We start from the raw sequence: 23783 nt of genomic DNA, 5'->3' as shown, positions 1-23783 counted from the left end.
ATGGTCACAATCCACTATCATCACAATCAGACTATTATAGAGTAAAGGCTGGTTGATCGTGTAGAAGAAACAATTAATTATGTTATACTACTTGACCCAGGATGTTAATGATTGAAATTTCACATAGTCTTGAAGGCTTGGACAATCCTATAAAGTTTGAAGCTTTTAGAGCAGTTAAGTCCAGTTAGGCCAGTCTGACCACACTGTCAGCATAAAAGAAATCTTTTAATTGATAAGAGCAGAGAATTCCAAAATCTAGATCGTGAGGAAGGCTCAAAGCAGTTTTTTTTCCACTCTGGACCAGAATGTTTTACTGTCTTTCACTTCAACTAGTTTGTGTTAATAAACATTTGAACTCATTTTTCTTAATTTTAATTGATAGCTAATATTCATTTTTTATATATATTGTGTCCGAAGGAACTCTTCTTTTGAATAATGAGACTTCTTTATTAATTTTGAGCTTTTTTGAAGCTCTTTTGTTAACGGAGCATTTCTGTGAAGGCTCATTGTGTTATCTGTTAATCATGTATATTTGACCATCCCTAAAATATCAGAAGAAATGAAATAGTCAGGTAACAAATAAAGATTAAACTTTATAAAAATATTTATATTTGTACATATGCGTATTTAATAAATATTATTCATAGAACCACATGGATATATTTATATAATATGGTACAAATATATAGTATAATTATGCATACAATTGTATCAATGAAATAGCTGACCCCAATTGCGCATTTCCTTTGTTTTTTGTTTTTTTATTCCTCTGAGCTTCTAAAAACTTTAAATATTTTAAATATCAATTAACCTATAGGAATAAATATAATATAATCTAAAATTATATTCTTTCATAATTGAGGAATAATTTTGTTGCTTCTAAAATAGATAATAAATAATACAAAACTAATAGCAAGCATTATATTCCTTAAGTTAAATGAATAAATATTCTCTATGGTAATTGTAAAAAGGTAAGTGTTAATTTATTTAAGTATTATGTTTTTCCTGAACTTCACAAGTAGGCCTGGAGTGACGTTCTGGGAATATAAATAATACAAAAATTAATATTTACAAAACAATGGAAAATTCATTTTAACTTAAAACTAGCAATCTACCCGAATAAATAAATTATTTAGCGACTTCACAAGTCAGACACTGGAAATACATTTAATGAAAATGCAGCCTTAGAAGTGATAGTTCCGTTTGTTGCTTCAACAGTGTATTGTCCCATGTCGGCTAATGTACAGTCAATAATTTTGAAGGTGTATTCGTTTCCATTTTGTACAAAATTATATTTGGATGATTCCTCTTTTACAACCTTCTCATCTTTCTTCCACAAGACTGTTAAACAAATAATAATTTAAAAAATTACAATTTATGTTTATATAAAATATATCTAAAAACTTATCATGAAATCTTTCTTACCACTTGTCAATGAAGGGTCGACTGAACACTTAAATTCTATGCTTTCTGCTTCACAGACAGTAGCTGATTTAGGGAATGTTTTGAACCCAGGTCTCTTTGCTTCTTGTGGGACTGAAATTTTAAAAAAAAAGTCAAAAATTATAATATTGCCTTGTAAAATAAGACTGTAGCGTTTTTCAAAAATTCCTATGCTTTGACACACACTAATTCAGTAATTATTAGAGAACATGCATTTTTACAAGGCGTTTAGCTAAAATATAGAGAAAAATAGTGCATTTATGACATTCAACGTCTTTTTTTACGGCAAAGGGAAAACTGCAGCTCAGACTGCTAGGAAAATTTGTAATCAGTGGTTTGCTTGGTTCAGAAGCAGAAATTCAGAAAGTGCTTTGGTCGTCCTTCAACCATTGATGATCATTGAAATTCAAGCTTTTTGACAAATCACCCATACACAAAGAAACGAGACATCACAGACTCTTAACGTATCTCATACAAGAGTTCAATGCAAATGGACTGTATCATGATCTGATTTCCCAAAATCTTAAAACACAATGTAAATGGTCCATTTTTAAAAATATTGACAACTTGGGAAGAAAAATGGGCCATTTGTAACAATATTCAGAGAGGAAAATCACTATTAACAACTCCAAAAGCCAGATATTTACATGCCAACTGAGATGAATTTATTGGACTGCATCTCCATTTGTGATTTTTTTTTTACAAAAATACAATGTAAATGGAACATGTTTTATAAAGATTGATAATCGCAAAGGAAATTTTTTTAAACAATATTCAGGGAGGAAAACCACTGTTTACAACTCCAAAAGATGGTATTTACGTGTCAACTGAGATGAATTTATTAGACCACATTGGACGGGTAAATTTATTTATTTATTGGACCACATCTGCATCTGTGATTCCTACCTAAAATGCAACATAAATGGCCCATTTTTTTTTTTTAAACAATTGAAAACTGCAGATGAAAAGCGGAACATTTCACAACAATATTCAAAGAGGAAAATTGCCGTTAATAATTCCAAAAGACGGATTACATCCCAAGAAGGTAATGTAAATTTATTATGAGGTTGTTCCACCCAATTACACCCCTAATTCTAAAGTATATTACGCAATCATGATTAAAGTCAGAAATTGACCTAAAATGACCGGTTAATCGCAAGGGAATTGTTTTCCACCAAGGTAACCTTCGCTTCAGAAATTTTTGGAACTTGGCTGGGATATGCAACACATTGTGCCTTCAGCAATACTTTATTAGCTGGAAAAACTTTGCTGGATATAAGGGCTGCAGAATAATGAGTTCATTGATCAAAAACCTGAAAAATTCTTGGAGGACAAAATAAAAAATACAAAAATATTTCAAAGATGTTAAAACCTAGTGGAACAAAATGGTTCATAAATGGTGGATTTGTTTACAAGTTAAACAAGCTACTGTTTTTTTTTTTTTTTCAAGACTTGATTTAATAACCCTTAATAAAATTTTGTCATTTTAAACTACCAACACTTACCACAGACATTAAGAGTACAACTGCTGAATGATTCTCCATTGTCATTAAATGCTTCGCAAGTATATGTTCCTGCGTCTTCAGGGAATATTTCTGCTATTTTAAGTTGGTAGATATTAGCGATGTTGGTGTATTCGAAATCCTTGCTTGGCTTTATTTCTTTGTTGTTGTGTAGCCATATAACATCAAATTTATTGGCTCCTAAAAAATGAAGAGATGAAATTTATGAAAAATACTCAATTTATTTATATGTACCAATTATTCTGCATGATAGAGTGACAGGATCTCCATCGTTCACATCGGCAGATTCAACATGGCTGACAATTCTGGGAGCTAGATTTTGTCCACTTCCACTTGAAGCTGGTGACTTTTTATCCATTGCTGAAAATTAAATTATAATTAGTAAAAAAAAATCATAGGAATTTATTGAAACTTACGTTTAACTTTAACGTTCGCCTCAGTAGACGTTGATCCTAAAGAATTAGTCGCTGTGCAAACATATTTCCCTTCATCCTCAGGGAACACTTCATTGATGGTAAGACTAGCAACTCCATTTCTATATTTAAGGTCGACAACTGCTGATGAACTGACATGCTGAAATATTTCAAATTGCATTACATTCTTATGATATGATTGTTATTATTTAAACTTACCTCTCCATTCTTTGACCAGGAAATTTGTGGTTCAGGATCGCCATGAACGGTGCATGTTAGATTTAAAGTATCTCCGTCATTAACTTCTACATTTTTCAGCGACTGAGTAAACTTTGGCGGTGCCATTGTGTCATCTGGCGGTACTGTAAATTTAAAAGTGTAAAATTCATAACCTAGTAACTACTCGCTATTAAGTATTTATATATTTAACTTAATAGGTTCTATTTTTTGTATAAAATATGCACATTGTTAACAATATATTATTATATTGTAGGTCATATTGTGATGGGAATCAGAGGAGCCAGAATCCATGAGCTGTTCTTCAAGGTTCTTTCCTCGAACCCACACAGTTTTTTGTATATTTTACCAAACTACAATGATGATATCGCTCTCTATTCTTCCTCTTGGGGGATAGAATATTGAACAAGTTTCTGCAAACTTCAGAAAATTAATTAGAATAAAACAAAGGCAATGGTTTTCAGCAAGTGTAGACTTTTAGACAAGAAAAGTTCCAAATAGGCCTTGTTTTCATTTTTGTTGTTCTGTTGCAATTCTATACCCTCGGTTTACTCGGAATCCTAGGTTATGTCTTCATTGTGCAGTGGCTTCATATTCAAAGATATGGATGGTAATTTTTTCCTCCTCATTGCATAAACTAAAAAATAAAATAGTCCAGGTTTCCCAACCAAGCGACACTGCAGCTGGTGTTCCTCAAGGCTCTTTCCTTGGACCCATACTGTTTTTCCTATATCTCAATAAAATACTCTAACAATATGGCTCTCTACTCAACCTCTTGGAGGAGAGATACTGTATTAAATAGGCTAGACAATGTAATGCCCTGCAGGATGGGCAACCTTTGAAAAATTTCAATTAAGTTGTGAAGTCAGTCTAATATCTTGAGAACTTAGTGGACCATAAACAAGGGAAAGCAGTAGCATACTTTCCCCTCTAATAAGTTGCCAGTTTAGGCTGTCACAAACTAATAAACTTCTGTCTGGTGTACAAAGAGGTGGTCAGGCTCCTATATGCATGCCCTCAAGGAAGTCTCACATGTGGGCCTAATATTATATTGACTAGTTCAGTTCAATTGACTTGATATTTATTTTTTAGTAGGTCCTTTGTCATTGCCACACTACTTTTCCTCGAGTTTTTTTGGTACTCTAGGTTATGTCACCCTTGAATGGTTCATACACAAAGATGGATGGCAGTTGGCATAACCTACGAATGGAGTTACTGTCGATGTTTTCTTGGATGCCAGTGATCATCTTACAATCTTTTCACTCTCTGGAGTTTTACTCTAACTGTAGTGTTTGCCAGTTTTACCGTGCCTGGCGACCCTAGAGTTGTGTATCCGTTCTAAGATGGAAAACTGCAGGCTGTGCAGAACAATTTTCTGAGGCTTATATACTGTATACTGTGAACTTGTAGGCTAGAATTTTTTAAGCAATGCAAGGTTACTACTGGTACAGTATGCTGCAAAACAGAACGACAACAGGTCACAAAAGAATAAACAATGCAATTTGGGTTTTTGTCTAATCTTTTGTTCTGATAGCAAAGTAATGTTATTTAATCATACAAAAGCATGTAGTTTCATCTAAGTAAGTAAAAATCTGGCGTATTTTTATTTTTATTATTACAAATGTAAGGACATGTAGTTAAAGGCATGTAAGTTACTTACATATCAGTTCTTTAGTTGTACTTCTAGATCGAGAAGGGCTGCTTGCTGAATCAAGACCCTTTGCTCCATATTTCTTCACAGATTTCCCATCTCCACTTAATGGTTGACTTAAAGCTTTTGACAACTAAAACAAAGAAGAGAAAATTCACGTCGATTTTGTAACACATTTAAACAAATATTTACAAAGGTAAACAAATATTTTACCTGTGAATTGTCCATGGATGGGGGCTTAACCATCGGCCCACCAATCATGGTTCTTGTGGTTATTACAGCTGGTGCCGGTCGGATGGGTTGTTCAATATATTTCCTGTCTGTAATAACAATAACAATATTTGTTGCATATATATAATTCATGTTCATAAGAAGATGAAAACTTTTTATGAAATGTTACTGCTATTTATCACAATACTTACCTCCTGAGTGCATTAATTTGTGAACAAGTTGTTCCTGCTCTTCGGTTTGAGAGCTTCCTGAAATTTTGAAAGTACAATTAAATAATATTGAGAATTTTAATTGAAGTACGCTGGATACAAATTCAAAGCTGCTGAGACGCCTTAACTGCGGCCACTGGTTGCATATTTGTAATAGTAAATTAAACTATTCACAAAGAGAAGGAAGCTTAATTCACTAGTACAAAAGCTAATTTGGAAGATGACACAATACAAAAAGAAAATGGGAGTATAAAACACGGGATATCAAACAAGATCGACGAAAGAAGTTACAAAGATTGGTGATTTGCATACACCCAGAGGAAATAAAACCTGACCTGAAAGGAACCAATAATAAAATCCTAAAATTGAGAGGTCTTTGGAAGAATAAATATTCTGAAAATAATAGAGGGGTCTAATTTTGATGGATCTAACAAGCTAAAATTGAGCATGGAGCAAGGGCAGGAGTCAAAGACATAAATTTTGACTTGGTGAAACTTGTAGGCCACACACTATCAGTTTTCAAAGCTGAGATTATCTGGTGACAAGAAATACTCAAAAATGGACGAAAAGTTGGAAAGATATTCCTAGACAGCTAAGCAGTACACGAGGCAAATCCTCCAACTTCAATTCCACTGGTCTGTGTCTAAAATATCTCAAGCTCCTAGAAAAAAAATCAGGTAACTCTGATGAGGCTGGACATGGTGGGATTGATGGCAGCAAACAGGCTGACTAGCAAAAACAGGAGCAGCTGTCAAACCCTTTGGACCAGAATGGCAAAAGCCACAAATACTCTAAAGCAGAACTGAACAAATGGATGGAGAAAGAAATGTCACTGGATTATTTCACCAGGTGGAAAAATAATCCAAGAAGTTCTTCAAGATTTCAACCAGGAAAACAAAAATCTACTACTTTCTCAGTAGGCAAGAAGTTATGAAAAAGCAGAAACATCAGAACATGTCCTAATTGAGTGCAACGTATTTAGTCCGGAAACAGTACTCTCTCTTCAGAAAGGCAGTACTAATGCCTATAGAAAAAAAAACTGATCGTGCTCTTTTCATGGTTTGGAAATAAAGAAGGGTCAATTGCATCCTAGAGAAAAGAAATATGCTGTTAAGCCCATTGATAATGAGATTTAAAAAAAAAAGGTACATTCTTACCTTAAGGTATTTTTCTGATTTTTACATTTCTTACATAAAAGCTTACCTTCCACAATGACAACACATGATGTTTCATCTGTACCATGTTTGTTACTCGCAACGCATTTATATTTGCCAGAATCCTCAGGTTTGCAGTCCATTATTTCCAATGTAATTACACCATCAGTGTGTGACATGGTGTACTCGAGTCGTGACAATTCACGGTTCCCTTTGAACCATTTGACCTGAAATTTTACATTGACAAAAAATTTGAATAAAAAGAAATAAATTATGATTTGAATTTTATGTACCGAAGGGAAAGGCTTGCCGCTAAGACAGCAAAGAAGTTTGCACGTTTGGCGACACTGCATCACACGAGGTCTTAAAAGGAATGTGAAGCTTGGAGCAGATTCAACTTCTTCTTTCCAGAATGTATAAGGAAGTGGTTCTCTCCTTCTCGTTTCGTCTGGTTTGTACATAGGTACTTGCTTGGGTAGAGCTAAAAACACAAAAATATTTTGTATTGGCTTTTCAATAATCGCAAACTAAATAAAAAAAACTTACGTTGAACATTCAAAAATACTACTTCTTCTCTGTATCCATAATGATTTTCAGCTCTGATAATGTATTCTCCTCTATCATCTAGTTTAACTCTGTTGATGATGAAGTTGTAGTTGTCATTTCCGTACCTCTTCATAAACTTAACACTTTGCTTGAGCTCTTGGTTGTTGTGGTACCAAGTTATAGTCGGCGCGGCGATGGCAATGACTCTGCAGTAAAACTTAACACTCTGCCCTTCATATGCAAAAGCGCTTTGTGGTTTAATGACAAATCTTGGAGCCGCTTGTCTACGGTCTGAAACGTTAAAAAGATAATTGGATATTAAAAATTCAGGTACTATTCAATATGATGGATTAAGGGGCGAGGAGGTTATGATGCTATAGTCTTTCAAGGTGACATGGTAGGTTCTCAGAATGGGAAAGTGTAGAAACAGCTTGGGAAATAGGGTTAGGATGGATCAAGAGTTGCCATGGAACTTTTGGAAGTAGGATCAGTTCATGGACAAAAGCAATGTTGAGGTAATAGTGAGGTTAGGGATATAGTAAGGAGCTTTAACCATTCGTCTAAGGATTTTTGTCTGGAAGGATAAGATCAGATTCGTGTGTCTAAATAGGTAGCAGTGATAAGACAAACCAAATAAAGTTGGCACTTAATATGAAAGATTAAGGAGCGAGGATGTTTTGAGGCCATCATCTTTCAAGGTGACATGGTGGGTTCTAAGGATGGTAAAGTGTAGAGACAGCTTGGGAAATAGGGTTAGGATGGATCAAAAGATTTCTGTGGAACCTTTTTAAGCAGTATCAGGTCGTTGGTAAATGGAATGAATATTGGGGTCATTGTGAGGTTAGGCAAGTAGTAAGGAGCTTTGAGAATTTGTCTGAGGACTTTTGTCTGGAAGGATCGGATTCACTGGATGTTGGATGACTTGGCAAACCCTACAGTTTCACTCTCTATGTCCAAATTGGTCACAGTAGTTTCTTGTGTAATATTGGTTGAATTTTGACAGTCAAAACAGGTTTCAGTTCTAAACGTCTTCGTAGTTGTGTTTTCTGTTAAGTCTTGTGTGGAGATGTTAGTTTGTCATCTACGTACAGTCCTAAGTATCTGACGAGTAGTTTTTGATGCATCTTTTTCCTAGTTTAGCCTACTACACTTTTTATTCCAGTCTTTGATCATTTCAAGGTGTTCTTGGATGTTGAAGATTGGAAGATAGTTCATACTATCTTTTAAAGTAGTCGAACAACTCATCCCACCTTTATCATTTCTATTGATAAAAATTGTGGTATCATAAGGTGGTAATTATGGTATTGAGATTTATAGAAAAGTCACCAGTATAAATGGTATAAACGATGATACCAAAAATCTTATGATTTATTACCTGATATCTGAGTATTTGATTCAAATATTACAAACACTTACCAAATGATGTATCATGAATGCAGTATTTGTCAATCAACAGTTTTCTTAGTGCACTATATTCTGAGAGTCTGCCAATAGCAACAGGATATTGATTCCATTGATCGTACTTCATTCTTATACGATCTCTGAAGTCGATGTAACGAGATGAGTTAATGGCAGAGGTCTTATCGCTGTGATCACCGACGAGCCATGGGTGAAGCAAACACTCATGAGCTGTCATTCTCTTCCTGTTTAAATATTGTAAATTAGTAACTTGGATATTGTTTTTTATTTATGATTTTTTTACTCTTTGTTTTTGATAAGCAATCGCCTGATGAAGTCTTTTCCTTCTTGGGACACACTTGAAAACGCATCTTCGTCAAAGTCCCATTCACACGCTTTGACATTCTTTAGTGTTTCAACGTCATTATCTCCGGCGAAAGGTGATAGTCCGCTTAGACTGCGAAAAAATATTTTTAATCAGTAAAATATATAGAAATTGTGTCAGTTTAAACTTACAGGACATAAGCCAAGACGCCGACTGCCCACATATCTGTGTAGAAACCTACAGGCTCTCTTTCGACAATTTCAGGAGCTGCGAATTCGGCTGTTCCGGTTGAAATCTTAACGACTTCGTTCGGATCTAATTTAGTCGCGAGTCCGAAATCGATCAGCTTAACGTTGGTACTGTGTTTCGTCTGGCACATGATATTTTCCGGCTTGATATCTGTAAGGTTAAACATGAAATGTAAAAACAGTCGATTTAAAAAATGTCAGAAAATATCCTCTTTTAGGTACCTAAATGAATAATATTCTTCTCGTGCATTTGTTTGATGGCTTCACAAATTTGTCTCATGTAATTAATCACTTCAGCTTCAGACATAACATAACCCTCTGTTGTAATCCTTTCAAATAGTTCTCCACCAGACAAACTATAAAAAAAGGTATATTTGTATCTAATCTCGTTCTGATCAACTTTTTTTCTGCATACTTACAATTCAAATATAAGAACCATTTCATCATCGTCCTCAAAGGCGTCGTGTAGATTGATTAATTTTGGATGATGCAGTTGGTTCATTATATCAATTTCTTTTCTAATCAGTTCTTTTTCCATCGGGTGTGAAACAGGTATGAACTTGGCGGCGAAAATGTTTCCAGTTTTCCTTTCTCTACAACGATGGACTACACCGAAAGCTCCTGTACCAATCTCTTCCAAAATATCGTAGAAATCATATACGGAAGCTGTTTTAATATCAACTGGCTGTGGTACATATTTGGAGTATATGTCAAATACTGCACAAAAAAGTATATATGTTAGCAGCAGTCTTTATGTTAAATATAATAATTTAATTTTCTAAAAATTTATAATAGTAAATTAATTACCATATAGGTCATAGTCTTTAACAGTATCATCACATTTTCCTCTGATCTTTTTGCCTGTTGAATCGACTGAAACAAAGAACAATTGAAAAATGTATTAGAAATAAAATATAAAACAAATGAAAAGCCTGTATCATTTTTCATCAATTATTGATTGTGAATGTATGGGTTTGAAGATAGTGAGAAATAGAGCTCTTTTACTTCATGGAACACAGACAGAGCTTTTGATAATTCTCCGACTACCAGCTGGATATTAGCATTGCTAACAAGTCGAATAAACGCTGAACTTGATCTAGACTATATGCACCTGCACTGACCCTGAGAAGGAGTACTTCACCACTTCTATGGTTGCTAGTAGTACATGATCTAATAACTTAAAAGCACCCACTCGAAAAGATGAAGCAATAATCTTCTCCAGAGAAGCTAAGTACTTACCTATACACAATGATCAGACTCCTGGTAGGACCTCTAGTCTAATAGTTAAAAATGCAGATACATAAAACAAACTGAAAATATTTAGCAAGATACTTGTCCAGAGTCGATCCCACACCCTTACACATTTATGTACGAAAGGTCGAGAGTGTCAAGAGAATCCAGAGATATAAATAAAAAAACTAGATGTAAGGAAAAGCCATCACAAAAGTCTAAAATGAGAGGAAGACTCAACTTTGACAGTTTATTCACTACCCAGAATTACTTTGTACCTTGACACTCAAGATTTGGTTGTTATAATTTCCAAAGATTTGGAGGTTTTGGCCTTTGGGTGTACATATCGAATATTTTGGGTGTGAAATTTTTACATGCTAATGCTTCTAGGGTCATTTGGCCATCTGATCTTATAAATATTTATTTTATCAGAGTAACATCACTTAAGATTTTCCATGGCACAAGCCTTAATAGCATGTATTTCAGCCTAAAAGATCAAGTTTTGGGCCCCTAGGAGAACACAACATGGTAACCTTGGCATCGCAGGAAACGAACAGGCTGACCAACTAGCCAAAGGGCCTTCTGACCCATGGTAACCACGACTAATCACCTCAGAAGGTTGGAGCTGAAAAAATGGCTTGAGACAAATAAAACTCAAGCACTAGACAACATCACTAGGTATGAGGCAGTCGAAGAGATTCATAAATCTCTAAAAAAGAAGGCAAAATAAATACTTTTGTACTGGCCACTGTTTCTTAACTACCGCCTAAAGAGATGGGCAAAGCAGAGACAGAATGTGACAACTTTTTCAGAAGTTGGCATCAGAAGAAACCAGAGACATCGGTACATCTTCTTTAGAGAATGTAAAGCTGAAAATATGGCTTGAGAAAGAAAAATTCACTGGATAAAAAAGCATTAAATATGAGGTAAGCTAAGAGGCTTATAAGTCTTGCAAAAAGGAAGACAAAAAGGAAAATAAAATATTATCTAAAGTAATAATATTATCTAAAGTAAATATTGAATTCTTGAGGACCAGATATTTGAGCTCTGAAGATGGTGAGAAGCTGAAATGTGACAGACAGGTCGAAATTGCAAGGATGGCAAACCAAAATGATCAGATATTTCATACAGATTCAGCTTAAATATTATTTGTAGGAGACCCCGGTGGCTGAGTGGTTAGAGTCTGACTCGTATTTGCCATGCTCGCCGTCTGGGTTCGAATCCCAGCATAGCCCATGGTTTTTTAATTGAAAATGGCATGAAAAATATTTTGTAAAGTGGTTTGACCCCTCGTCCGCAACACCCAACAAATAGTTAGACATTAAGATAGGAATTACTTTGCTTAAATATTATTTTTTACTCATAAAACAGTAGTTTGAAAATTATTCAGAAATCGTGAGATGCGGTCAGGTGACCAACCGCATTTCACGATTTCTGAATAATTATCGATTAACGATAACTAATCACCACACACAATAGTTTGAAACCTGAAGAAAATATATTCTAAGTAAAAATGATTAAAACTGAGGAGATTTCTTCTCTTGGGAAGGGGGAAGAACAGGTAGTTGGTCATTTCCGGTCATTTTGGTCTATTCATGCTGTTATGGTCTATACGGCACATTTCCGCTACTTGCCATCTCCATTGGTGGGGTCTACATACCCAACAGGAGAAAAAAAAAAAGCTAATTCCTTCTCCCTCAGCAGGCAAGATTTAAGGAAAATTTACCCCTCTTAACTTTAACCTAAAGAAGACCTCGCCAAGTCGCCGTCATGAGACACCAGAGACATGGACACAAATCCTTTATAATTGTGATGCATTGGTTTGTATTCTCAATTCTTTGGTAAGGTGATTCTCACACCAAGAGAATTCATGAAGAGGCGCTGAAAAAAGTACTTAATTTTTTGGGAAAACACACTTCATGGACTTAATCATAGGGGTTCCACAATAGATCACAGTCGAGAAAAACTGTTGTTTGCGATTGATTGAAGTCCAGATGAAGTAACCATGAAGTAAAGTAACCATTTTATTGTATACAAAATTAATATAATATTATGAACAACTTGTCAACTGACAAAGTAATTGGAAGAGAAGTGCCTAACAGATCTTTTTAGCTGACGGGTCAAACAATTTACTGCTTGATATTGTTTTTCTCTAATATCTAAATGAAAATCTCACCTTCGTATTTCTTCTGTTTAGGCGCTTTTTTATGTGTTCCTTTAGTCTTAATGAGTTCAGTTTCATCGCTGGGATCACTTCTGCCATAAACGTTTTCAGCGTATACTCTAAAGGTGTATTCATGCCCTGGCGACAAGTGTGATACAGCCAATGCCGTAAATCTGGAAATATTTAATAAAATATATATGAAAGTGAAAAGAAGTATTGAGAATTTTCAGTTTAAAAAAGTACCTTGTATGACCAACACGAATCCAACTGGTCATCGGTGTTTCTCTCTTTTCGACTAAATAGTTTGTAATGTTGCTTCCACCGTCCCACAATGGCGGTTGCCAAGATAATGCAAGCGAATCGGTTCCAAGATTGGTAACTGTCGGGAATCTCGGTGGATCAGGACGATCTATAAATTATATTATCGACAATTAATACCTTAATAACAATTACATCAACAATAATTAAAGTGATGGAACATGTGTCAAATTTTTTAAAATCTATATATAAAATATATATATTATACACAATTAAGATATGATTCTTTGGTTTTGGATAATAGTTGGGTACCCTATTCCAATTTTGGAGGAAAAAGAACTGTTTTATTGTATCGTCCTCAAGTAGAGAAAGGTTATTCAATGTGTTTCAAATAATTTAATTCATTCTTTATTATATGGCCCCATATAGGGAGCATGTAGGATACCTGATCTGAAAATTGCCTTTTGCAGCGAATATTTGGGTCCCCTGTTCTGGTTTTTAGAAGAAAAAGGAATTTATTGTATGCCCCTTGTGGAGAGGAAGGTTGCTCGATGCATCCAACATAATTGAGCTCATTCCTTGGCTTCATATAGGGAGCGTATAGGCCACCTGACATGAAAATTGCACTTGAGCCGAATATTCAGGTTACCTGTTCCGAATTTTGGAGGAAAAAGAGCTTTATTTTATACTCTTTGGGTAGAGAACGGTTGTGGAACGGAGAAAGGAAATGTCCCACTTAATTGCAATGTGCCATTCCTTGGCTCCATATAGGAAGCATGTAGGCAGGAAAATTGTACTAGATCAGTGAATATTTGTGTCCCTTGTTCTGATTTTTGGAAGAAAAAGGTCTGTTTTATTGTATAGCCCTTGAGTAGAGAAAGGGTGGGGAAAGGAAATGTCCTAATTATTTACAGCTCCTGGAGTCTAATTTTGATTGTGGGATGGAAAAGATCGAGGTCTAACCCTGGATTGCCAAAACACTGATGTCGGTGACTCTCTGAGCAAGATCGTTTAAACCATTTATAATAAAGTTATAATTTATTATTACTAGAATGATTGATATTTAATACACAAACTACATACCACTGATTTGAATTGTAATTGTCGCTGAATCAATTCCTTGGTCGTTTTCAGCCACAACTCTGTACACTCCACTATCCATGTTGCTTCCATCTCTTATTGTTAAAATAGCATGACGCTCCTGTATAAAACATTTTCCGGATTATTATTTGGTCTTTATTGAGTGAAATGTTTGCTTTTAGAAATACCTTCACTTCAACAGCATAGTGACCACCGGATTCGATGTGTTCGGCTCCCTTGTACCATGTTATCTTTGGTTTTGGATAGCCAGTAAATGGAATTTTGACAACCACATTTTCTCCTTTGTTGAAGAAGGCCAAACTTTGGAACCTAGGAGGTACGCTAAGTTTTGGGGCACCTGGAAGTAAAAGTTTGTAAAAAATCTTCATATTGACTTGTTAAAAACGCAGAACTTACTGTTAATGACCAATTCTGCCCTTGTCGATTTAACTCCTCCTTTGTTCACTGCACGACATACATATTCATCTGCGTCAGTGACTGCTACATTGTTGATAATAAGAGTGTGCGTGTCATGATCAGAGAACATGAAGTGGCGTGCACCAGGAGTAATATTGTGAGCACCTTTGTACCTATTTTTACCAAAAGAGCATAAAATAATGTAAATCATAAAAATTATTTTAATAAATTGATATGAAATTTCCTACCAAGTGATTGTAGGTTTGGGATTTCCCGTAATAACACATTGGAATTGAGTATTATGTTTCAATATTGCATTTGCATTTCTCAGCGGTTTGACAATTTCAGGCGGTGTAGCAGCTAAAAGTTATATCAATAAATAATTTATATTATACCAACCACAACTAATAAAAGTTTACCTTGAGGATCTTTTATTTTAACATGTTTCGAAGCAGTCGAAGGTTCACTTAGGCCTGCATCGTTCTGAGCATAAACTCTGAACTCGTATTCACGATTTTCAATCAGATTTGGAATGTTTATTTGAGTAGGAACGCAAATGGATACATTCACTCTTTGCCATGTGTTACTATTGACTTCGTGTTTGTCTACCCAGTAACCCTGGATTCTCGATCCACCGTCAGATGCTGGTTTGTCCCAGCTGAGATTCACAAAATCGCCTCCGACTTCCGTTACAACCGGATTTTGTGGTGCTGACGGTGCATCTGAAAAATAAAAAACAATGCTTTAGTTATATCATCGAGACGAAAGACAATGAGTTACTGTTAAAAACTAGTATAAAATTTGAATTTTACAAAAAGTCATTATTGTTTGGATTCAGCAGTGAGGACGCCATGTGAATCGCACATATAGAAAAAAAGGAAAAAAACATGTTAGGAAGATTGGCAGTACTGCTGGATCACAATGACCAACGAAAAAGAAAGAACAATAATAACTTGATTGCAAATAGGCCACACCAGGCTGACACATGACAAGGTGTGACCCACCACAAGTCTCAAAGTACTTTTGAAACACAGAAGTGATTTCATCAAGAAATTGATTGGATACATGAAGCAGAAATATAAATATAGTCCCAATTTAAGACTCATTCATATGTGTTTCTTATTGAGTGAATGTATTTATTAGCATGAATGTTTTGAGTGTGTGTGGGCTGGTTAGGGATGGTAGTAGCCCAAATACCAGCCAAAACAGATTAGCGTAATATCAAAGACTCTAGTGACTTGCCAATTATTTTTAACCGTATATACTGATTGAAAGGTTTCTTTTTTGTGTGAATATATTTATTACCTTGAATGTTTTGAGTGTGTGTGTGGGCTGTGGTGGAATATAGAGTACACCACAGACCCACCAAAGTAGATTTGCATAATGTCAAAGACTCCGGTGACTCATCAATTCTTTTTAACTTTATATACTATTTGGTAGGTTTCCTTTTTGTATGAATGTATGTAGGTGATGAGTCAAAAAGTGACGATACCCCTAGAGACGGAAAAAGGAAGACAAACCAGATGTACAGAAGTAGTACCGTCTGCAAGTAGTTTATCAAAGTCAAATATGCATATATCTGAAGTTCTGATGTATTTGTATTATTCAGTTAATTAAAAAGTATTAAAACAGTCTCGTGGATACTTTACTTCCACATGTATTTATTAGCTTGAATGTTTTGAGTATGTCTGGATCTGTGGTGGAATACAGGGTATCCCACAGACCCACCAAAGTAGGTTAGAGTAATATCAAACCGGTGACTTGCTTGTGCTTGCTAATTCTTTTCAACTGTATATACGGTTTAGAAGGTTTCCTTTTTGAATATATGTATTTCTTACCATGAATGATGGTGGAATCTCAATTGAATATTGAGTACCTCCAGTACCACCAAACTTACATGATGTACATTGTAGTATGTCTGTTTTTAAATGTATTGTTTACATGATCCTTACATCATATCCTTATCACCATGTGTGGAAGGGTTAAGTGTTTTATGTGGAACAATATCCCACAATTTCCATCCATGACTGTAAGTTAACCAGTACGTACCAAATGGTGCCTTTGCTTTCACAACATTAGCTCCTTCTAATGGAGGTCCCATGCCGTTGTCATTTACTGCCATTACTCTGAACAAATATTCATTTCCTTCGGTAAGGCCGTGGCAGGTAAAGGTCATATCTCTACACAACGATGAAACGCATATCCAGTGAGTACTCGTCACGTCCCTCCTTTCAACGACATAATGCGTAATGTGGAGGCCACCGTCATAACTTGGAGCTTTCCAGGATAAAGTGCATGTATGTTTTGTGATGTCTGATACATCCAAAGGTCCATTAGGTGCATCTGGTATACCTAAAAGTTGGACAAATATTTTTTTAATAGTATATTGTTGTTTAGTTAATTTTTTTTTTCAAATTAAATATGCTTTACCTGTTATATAAACATTGCATGTTCCACTTGCACTTCCACTTTCATTTTTGATAGTTACTGTATAAAGACCGCAATCTTCAGTTTTAATTTCTTTAATGAAAATTACAACATAATCATCGAATACAACATATTTAATATGTTCTGTTTGTGTGACTTCCTTTCCGTCTTTTTCAAGATAAGCTTCCATAGGTTGATCACCAGAGTAGAACACTTTAATTTTGCTATTATCACCTTTGGCCAGGTAGAGTGTGCCTGGAATTCTATCAATTCTCGGAGGACCTGAAATAAATAAATAGTATAGGTTTGTTTTATATTAAAGATTTTAAATGTATGCTTACATCCAACTTTAACGTGTGAAGTAGTAGTGGCGTGTCCTGCAGTATTGTAAGCTTCACATGTGTAATCCCCTTCGTCGAGATCAGAGACTTCTAAGAAGTGTAGTTTGAAAACTCCGTCGGATGCTTCAGCCTTGAATTTAGAACCAAGCATGATTTCTCTTCCGTTTTTAAGCCAGCGAGCAGAAGGAACGGGGTTTCCATGGGCTTGACATGTAAGAGTATAAGGCTTTCCAAAAGGTATAACTTGGTTGTATAGCGGCATAAGAAATTCGGGTTTTTCGCCACCTTCAGTTTCACAAATTTTAACTGGAGTCGTACAAGAGCTCGGTTCACTCTTTCCTACGCTATTGAAAGCTGTAACTCTAAATTCATAATCAGCCCTTTCGATAAGATTGATCGGTGTAAATTTGCATTCTAAAACATTGTAGTCATTGCATTTAACCCATGATGTACTACCGATTTCACGTTTTTCAATGATATAGCCCATAATTTTAGATCCACCATCAGAAGATGGTGGCTCCCATTTAAGATCGACGTAACTCTTTCCAACTTTAACGACAGTAGGTGTGCCTGGCATTGATGGGACTTTCATCTTTCCTTTAAGGTGGAAGCCAGCCGAGTTCTGAGATGGGTTGCTAAATCCTGCAGCGTTCTTAGCTTTAACGCGGAATTCGTATGTATGGCCGAGTGTCAATGTATGAACGACATATGTTGTATCTTTAACGAGATAATCGTGGACCGATCGCCATTGATGATCATCAGACGTATCCCTAAAAACATTTAACATTTTGTAATGAGGATATTAAGTTGAATTTAAATTTATTTCAGTTACCTGACTTCAATTTTGTATCCTTGTACTTTTGAACCTCCATCATATCTTGGTCTAGACCATGTGAGAGTGACACTGCTTGTGTCCCAGTCGATAACTTGTGGTGTTCCAGGTGGTTCAGGAACAGTAAACGGATATTTAGCAGAAATGGCATTGTCCATTTCAACAGGATCAGAGGTACCATATTGATTTTCTGCTCGGATTCTAAACTTGTACTTTTTGTTTGGCTCAAGTCCAAATACATCATAATGACAGTTTCTTACGAAGCTGCTCAATTTTGTCCATATCTTCATGAAACAAACATATATTAATTTTATTCAATTTTTTCTCATATTGTTATATAATCTTACATTAGTCGAACTCTCCAACTTTTCAACGACATAGTTTGTAATAGGAGAGCCACCGTCATCGAGCGGCGGTTTCCATGTAAGATTGCATGTCTCAGGGGTAATGTCGGATGCTTCGACTGGTCCTTGTGGAGGCAACGGTTTATCTATAATTTACACATTATTAATAATTAATTACATATGAGTACAATTAAAGATGTTGTAAAACCAACTAAAAAAACTACTTGGAAACTTTAAAAGGAAAATTTCTCTCGATGGCATTCCACAAATTCTATTAACTAGCAAAAAAACTTTGATCTTAAGGTAGAAAGGCAGTTAAGGTGGTTTCAATGCCCTTGTGGGCTTGACTGATAACAGAATAAAAAGAAAGTTAACATGAGCTTTGGCATCGGACGATTAGACAGCACCCCCCCCCCCTAATGACCCCCTAGTCGGACAAATCAAACCACAACCAGATGTACTAAACATTTTTATTCCAATGTTTCATTACCTAATGATTAACTAATAGGATCTAGCCAAGGATGTCCCCAAGAGGAGATGACAATCATAAAGCTCAACAGCTTAGGATATCTAACATAGGTTACCTGATGATTGGTAACAATCATAAGAAAAACGTTATGACACTGTTAAAGCAGGTACAACGTAAACATCATGGAAAGATGTGAGAAAATAGGTTTGAATATCAACTCTAAGAAAATATTTCTCATAGTCAACAACAAGAAGTTAACCTTTAATCACCCACTTTAAAAGAAAGAAGCTACAACCTTCACCAAAGATACTGAGTACCTAGGTACACTTGACCAAAGTCTCAGTGGAGAAGTCATATCTAAGCAACTATACTAAGCATTGGCCATAGGTTATGCAGCAAAAACTGGGGAATAAAACTCAGGATGGAGTATTGGTCATACACCATAATGGTTGACCATCTCTGCTATGTGCATGCTTTTAGTTCCAGACTGGTCTGGTAGTACATAAACTGTTTAATGGCCCTAGGAAAACACAAGGTTACCTTGAGGTTCCAGAACTTGAAAGTGTAGAAGGAGACATACAAGCTGACAAACTAGTCATAAAAGGAGCACAACTAGGTACACCAGAGGGTGTTCTAAAGCTGGAGCTAGAAAAATTGCTTGATAAACTCAAGAACTAAACAAAAGCACTGTATGAGGTGGAAGATTTATTTGGAACTCTCTCTCAGCAGGCAAGATTTGAGGAAAATTATAGGCTTCTATACAGGACACTGCCTTCTTAACTACTGCCTAAAGAAGATGGGAAAAGCAGAGACAGAAACATGCCAATTATGTCAAACTAGAACATCAGCACCTTTGGATGTCATATGGTACAACCACTTCGGTGAGGCAATTCTCACACCAATTCTTTTTTTTTTTTTTTTTAATTAAATATACAATTTTCTATATATTAATGAAATGTGTACTCACCGACAACAAGTACTCTACATGTAGCCGAATCTGAGCCTTCAGAATTGATAAGTTGGATTGTGTATGTTCCTGAATCGGTAGACCGCTTGGCACATTTATTCCTGAAGACAGTCTCGGTGGAAGATGTTTCAAATTTGATCCTGCTGTCTGAATAGACTTCTTCATTATTGACAAACCAGACCGGTTTCGGCGTAGGAATGCCGACAAATGGTACTGTGATTGTGAACTCTTCTCCTGCTATGACAGTCATGTCTCTTATGCTCAAGTCGCTTGTGATTTTGGGAGCACCTAAATATAAAATAATGTGATATAAACATTGGCTTAAACAGTATCAAACATTAAGTGTTAAAATATTTACATGGAGGTGTTCTGCACCAAATTCCGTCTGAGGATGAACTCCATGGGCTTTGACCTGCAGCATTAACAGCTGCCACTCTGAACTCATATTCATGGTTTGCAATCAAATTTGTCACCCTGAGTTATAACAACAAAATTATATTACACAATATTGTAATTGCAGTTTTTTTATGATTCCAACTCACTTGTGATTGTTTGTTGGTACCAAAGCATGGGTAGCCTTTGTCCATTTATCCTCTGTAATTAACCTCTTTTCGATTAGATAACCAGTAATCGGTGATCCGCCGTCGTGCCTTGGTTTGGCCCATGTAAGTGTGATCGATTCCTCATCAGCTTCAACACACCGAGGTGCACCGGGAGCGCCTGGTGGATCTGAAAATTTCAATTTATTACAATTAGAGTTTTTTTTTTAAATATATTTAGTTGATAGAAGTTACCAAATGGATGTCTGGCTCTGATTGGATCTTTAGTCATTGTAGGATCTGACGTTCCATAATGATTTTCAGCCATAACCCTGAACTCATACTCTTGCCCGATTTTGAGATTGCGGACTCGGCAGAAAGGAACTGTGCAGAAACTGCTAACCTGTTTTCAAAAGATGAAATACATAAGAAATAACAGTGATACAATGCTGGAGGATTCAAGAGTTCTTGGTATGAGAAAGTGTAGATAAAGCTTATATGTATAGTGCGGTTAGGATGGATCTCAAACTTGATGTAAAAGTTTTGGAGGTTGGATCAGTCGGTTAACAAAAGGCAATGTTGAGGTCATTTTGGAGTTAAAAACGTAACAAGGAGCTTTGACAATTTGTGTGGGTGGTTTTGTTTGGAAGAATTGGATATGTCCAATGGCTTGTCAGCTATAAATGGCTTGGCAGATATGTCCAAAATGGTCGCAGTAATTGTATACAGTTAGTTGAATTTTGTTGGTCAAAACAGATTCCAATCCTAAAAGTCTTAGTAGATTACAAATCTTCTGTTAAGTTGTCATCACTTATGTCTTTTGTGGAGATTCCAAATCAAAATAAAGTCCTAAGCATTGAACTTCAATGGAAGTCAATAGCTCATTGTTATTTTCTTTTTCACTGGAAGGTTGGTGTGGAAGTTGTGACAGCAGGATCAATTATTTGGCAAATGGTATCATACGGTAATACGTTAAATATGTAGAAGAGATGAGAATCATTTTGATAACTTTCAAGGCTTAGATCAGTTGAATATTAGATGGCCTGATGCCCCACAGTTCAGCTCTGTCCAAACTATGGCCAGCACTCTTAGGACAAACCAGACAATGCTGATGTTCAATATGAGGGATTAATAAGACGGTTTCAAGGCCATCGTATTTTATCAAGGTGATATCGTGAGTTCTACAGGATGGGAAGTAAAAAGATGAGCAGTAGGGTTAGGATGGAGATGCTGGTGTTGAAATGGAAGCTTTAATGAATGTAATGTTAAGGTGTGAGGTTAGAGACGTAGTAGCTTTGATGGATTTGATGCTCTGGACATAAGTAGCATGGCAGAACAGTTCCATAGTGTGCCCAAGTGGCCAGATTTTGGTCTTAAAAGTCTTCATAGGTGTCCAAATTTTCTATTAAGTTCTAGTATTCCATGTTAGTCTGCTCACTAGTACAAAGTATCTGGTTTGAGTGTAAGTCGGTAGCTTGTTGTTAATATAGAGGGGATGGCAAGACTGTTTTTTCACCATAAATACTGAGTTTTCCCCATTCAGTACTGACCTCCATTTTTTGCAACAGTCTTTGATTAGCTCTAGGTTTTCTTGGATGTTGGAGTTTGCTTGGTTAGGATTCGAGTTAGAAGGTGAAATTGTGGTATCATCAGGTAATGATTGGGATGACAATGAAATACCACCTACCTTTGCCCATGTCGAAGATCTATTTTCTCTCTTTTCAACGATGTAATTTGATACATCGACACCTCCGTTATCTTTGGGCGGATTCCAGTATAATGTCAGAGCATCTCCGCCAAATTCATCTGCTCGCAAATCTTCTGGTGGTGATGGTCGATCGAGAACTTTAACGTGCAGAGTTGCCGTATCGAAACCGTGTTGATTTTTCAACTGTAATCTGTATTGTCCAGTGTCTGATCTCAGAGCGTTTTTGACAATAAGACTTGCAGAGTTTGGAGTTAACTGCAAAATCGCATCGGATAAGTAAATTCATTTGAATTAACAACATGTTAACATACTTGTTTATAAGCTCGTTCACTATCAGTCAAAGGTGCATCATTAATTAACCACATTGCGGTCGGTTGAGGGAATGCAACATATGGAATGTGAATTGAAAAATCTTCTCCAGCTCTGACGGTTATATCTCTCACACCTCCTAAGTCCATGCAAGGCTTGTTAGGTTGTTCTTCGACAACAACATTGATACTTGGTCTGCTAGGGTTGGATGGTCCGACCGAATTAACCGCAATTAATCGGAATTGATAATCTTGACCTTCTTTCAAATCAGTAACCTGTAAACATTTAAGATGAAGAAATACCCATTTATAAACATAGTTATATTAATAAGGTTTAATTCTCTAATATTATGGTAAATTATTTTTAATAGTGACTGGATCATCTTGGCAAAATAGTGCTGGTTGTGTAGGGCCTAGGCACATAAGGGAGGATAGTAAAAAGCTCGGTGAGCCGGGTAAGGCGACCTCACCACCACGAACTGGCTCTGAGATGCTAAAATGCAATAAAATATCAGCATCAGTGGGTCTGATTGGCATGAAGGTTCCTATTCATCAAGAGCATGGACGATAGGGGCCTTCAGAGGATCTCAATCATAGAAGAAAGATCATCCTCACCCGATTAAGATTAGGCTATGTGAAGTTCACGCACAGACACTTACTTATGAGCCAGCACGTGGCTCCATATAGAGAGCATGTAGGATTGCCACCCAACATGACAATTGTGTTTGAACACAGCAGGGTTTGGGTCCCCTGTTCCAGTTTTTGGAGGAAAACTGCTTTATTGTATGTAATACTGATAGACATATCAATTTATGTTCTTGTTATGCACACACTGACTAAAATGACTAGGCCACTTAGGCTGGGATGTCCCATCCTCAGAACCAGACAACCACAAATTCAATCCTCAGATGCCACAAATGTTATAAAAATATGGTCACAAGGTAAAGGAATGACAGAAAAGGTGCTGAGTATCAAGAGCACTGTCTCCTTCACAACAGTATGTGTCCTTGAACATATAGGTTAACAAAAATGAGGATGAGGAGGCCTAGGCTGAGATCTCCAGACCTGACCACCGCGATCTGGCCCTCAGATGACAAAAATGCAATAAAAAATATGATATTGGGTTGTCCGGAAAATAATGCAGGATTTTGGTATTAAACAAAAAAAAAGAAACTAGTTACTTTAAAGCAATGTTCTTTAATCAAAATAATTTCCCATACTCTCAATACATTTCTCCCAACGTGTTGGTAACTTATTAATTCCGTCTGAGTAGAATTCAGAATTTTTAGAATTGATAAAGTCAATAAATGCATTTTCCAGT

General features: G+C 36.0%; 1 protein-coding gene across 1 annotated transcript in view; it reads right to left on the bottom strand.

The window, feature by feature from the left end:
* Positions 1–803: 803 nt before the first annotated feature.
* LOC106670444 (twitchin) overlaps positions 804–23783 on the bottom strand; it is a 112524-nt gene continuing 89544 nt past the window's right edge. The window contains exons 128-163 of the mRNA XM_024230437.1: positions 22466–22738; positions 22134–22409; positions 20702–20849; positions 20450–20636; positions 20266–20381; positions 19908–20195; positions 18475–18617; positions 18128–18411; positions 17296–18065; positions 16958–17236; positions 16577–16879; positions 14947–15249; positions 14776–14887; positions 14528–14700; positions 14299–14468; positions 14114–14231; positions 13016–13181; positions 12785–12945; positions 10186–10251; positions 9798–10095; positions 9601–9734; positions 9322–9529; positions 9110–9262; positions 8824–9050; positions 7408–7698; positions 7155–7342; positions 6911–7088; positions 5690–5746; positions 5481–5587; positions 5277–5400; positions 3599–3741; positions 3383–3539; positions 3201–3326; positions 2949–3146; positions 1426–1536; positions 804–1341 (exon numbers count right to left, since the gene is read on the bottom strand). Coding sequence (XP_024086205.1) covers positions 1142–1341; positions 1426–1536; positions 2949–3146; positions 3201–3326; positions 3383–3539; positions 3599–3741; positions 5277–5400; positions 5481–5587; positions 5690–5746; positions 6911–7088; positions 7155–7342; positions 7408–7698; positions 8824–9050; positions 9110–9262; positions 9322–9529; positions 9601–9734; positions 9798–10095; positions 10186–10251; positions 12785–12945; positions 13016–13181; positions 14114–14231; positions 14299–14468; positions 14528–14700; positions 14776–14887; positions 14947–15249; positions 16577–16879; positions 16958–17236; positions 17296–18065; positions 18128–18411; positions 18475–18617; positions 19908–20195; positions 20266–20381; positions 20450–20636; positions 20702–20849; positions 22134–22409; positions 22466–22738 — 7236 coding nt within the window. The 3' untranslated portion in view covers positions 804–1141. The remainder of the gene's footprint in view (positions 1342–1425; positions 1537–2948; positions 3147–3200; positions 3327–3382; positions 3540–3598; positions 3742–5276; positions 5401–5480; positions 5588–5689; positions 5747–6910; positions 7089–7154; positions 7343–7407; positions 7699–8823; positions 9051–9109; positions 9263–9321; positions 9530–9600; positions 9735–9797; positions 10096–10185; positions 10252–12784; positions 12946–13015; positions 13182–14113; positions 14232–14298; positions 14469–14527; positions 14701–14775; positions 14888–14946; positions 15250–16576; positions 16880–16957; positions 17237–17295; positions 18066–18127; positions 18412–18474; positions 18618–19907; positions 20196–20265; positions 20382–20449; positions 20637–20701; positions 20850–22133; positions 22410–22465; positions 22739–23783) is intronic.

The sequence above is a fragment of the Cimex lectularius genome, unplaced genomic scaffold (genome assembly GCF_000648675.2).
Source record: "Cimex lectularius strain Harlan isolate CLEC.00 unplaced genomic scaffold, Clec_2.1 scaffold31, whole genome shotgun sequence".
In the NCBI taxonomy this organism is placed as follows: domain Eukaryota; kingdom Metazoa; phylum Arthropoda; class Insecta; order Hemiptera; family Cimicidae; genus Cimex; species Cimex lectularius.
Note: the sequence above shows the minus strand (reverse complement) of the source record. Positions and strands in the feature narration are given on the sequence as shown.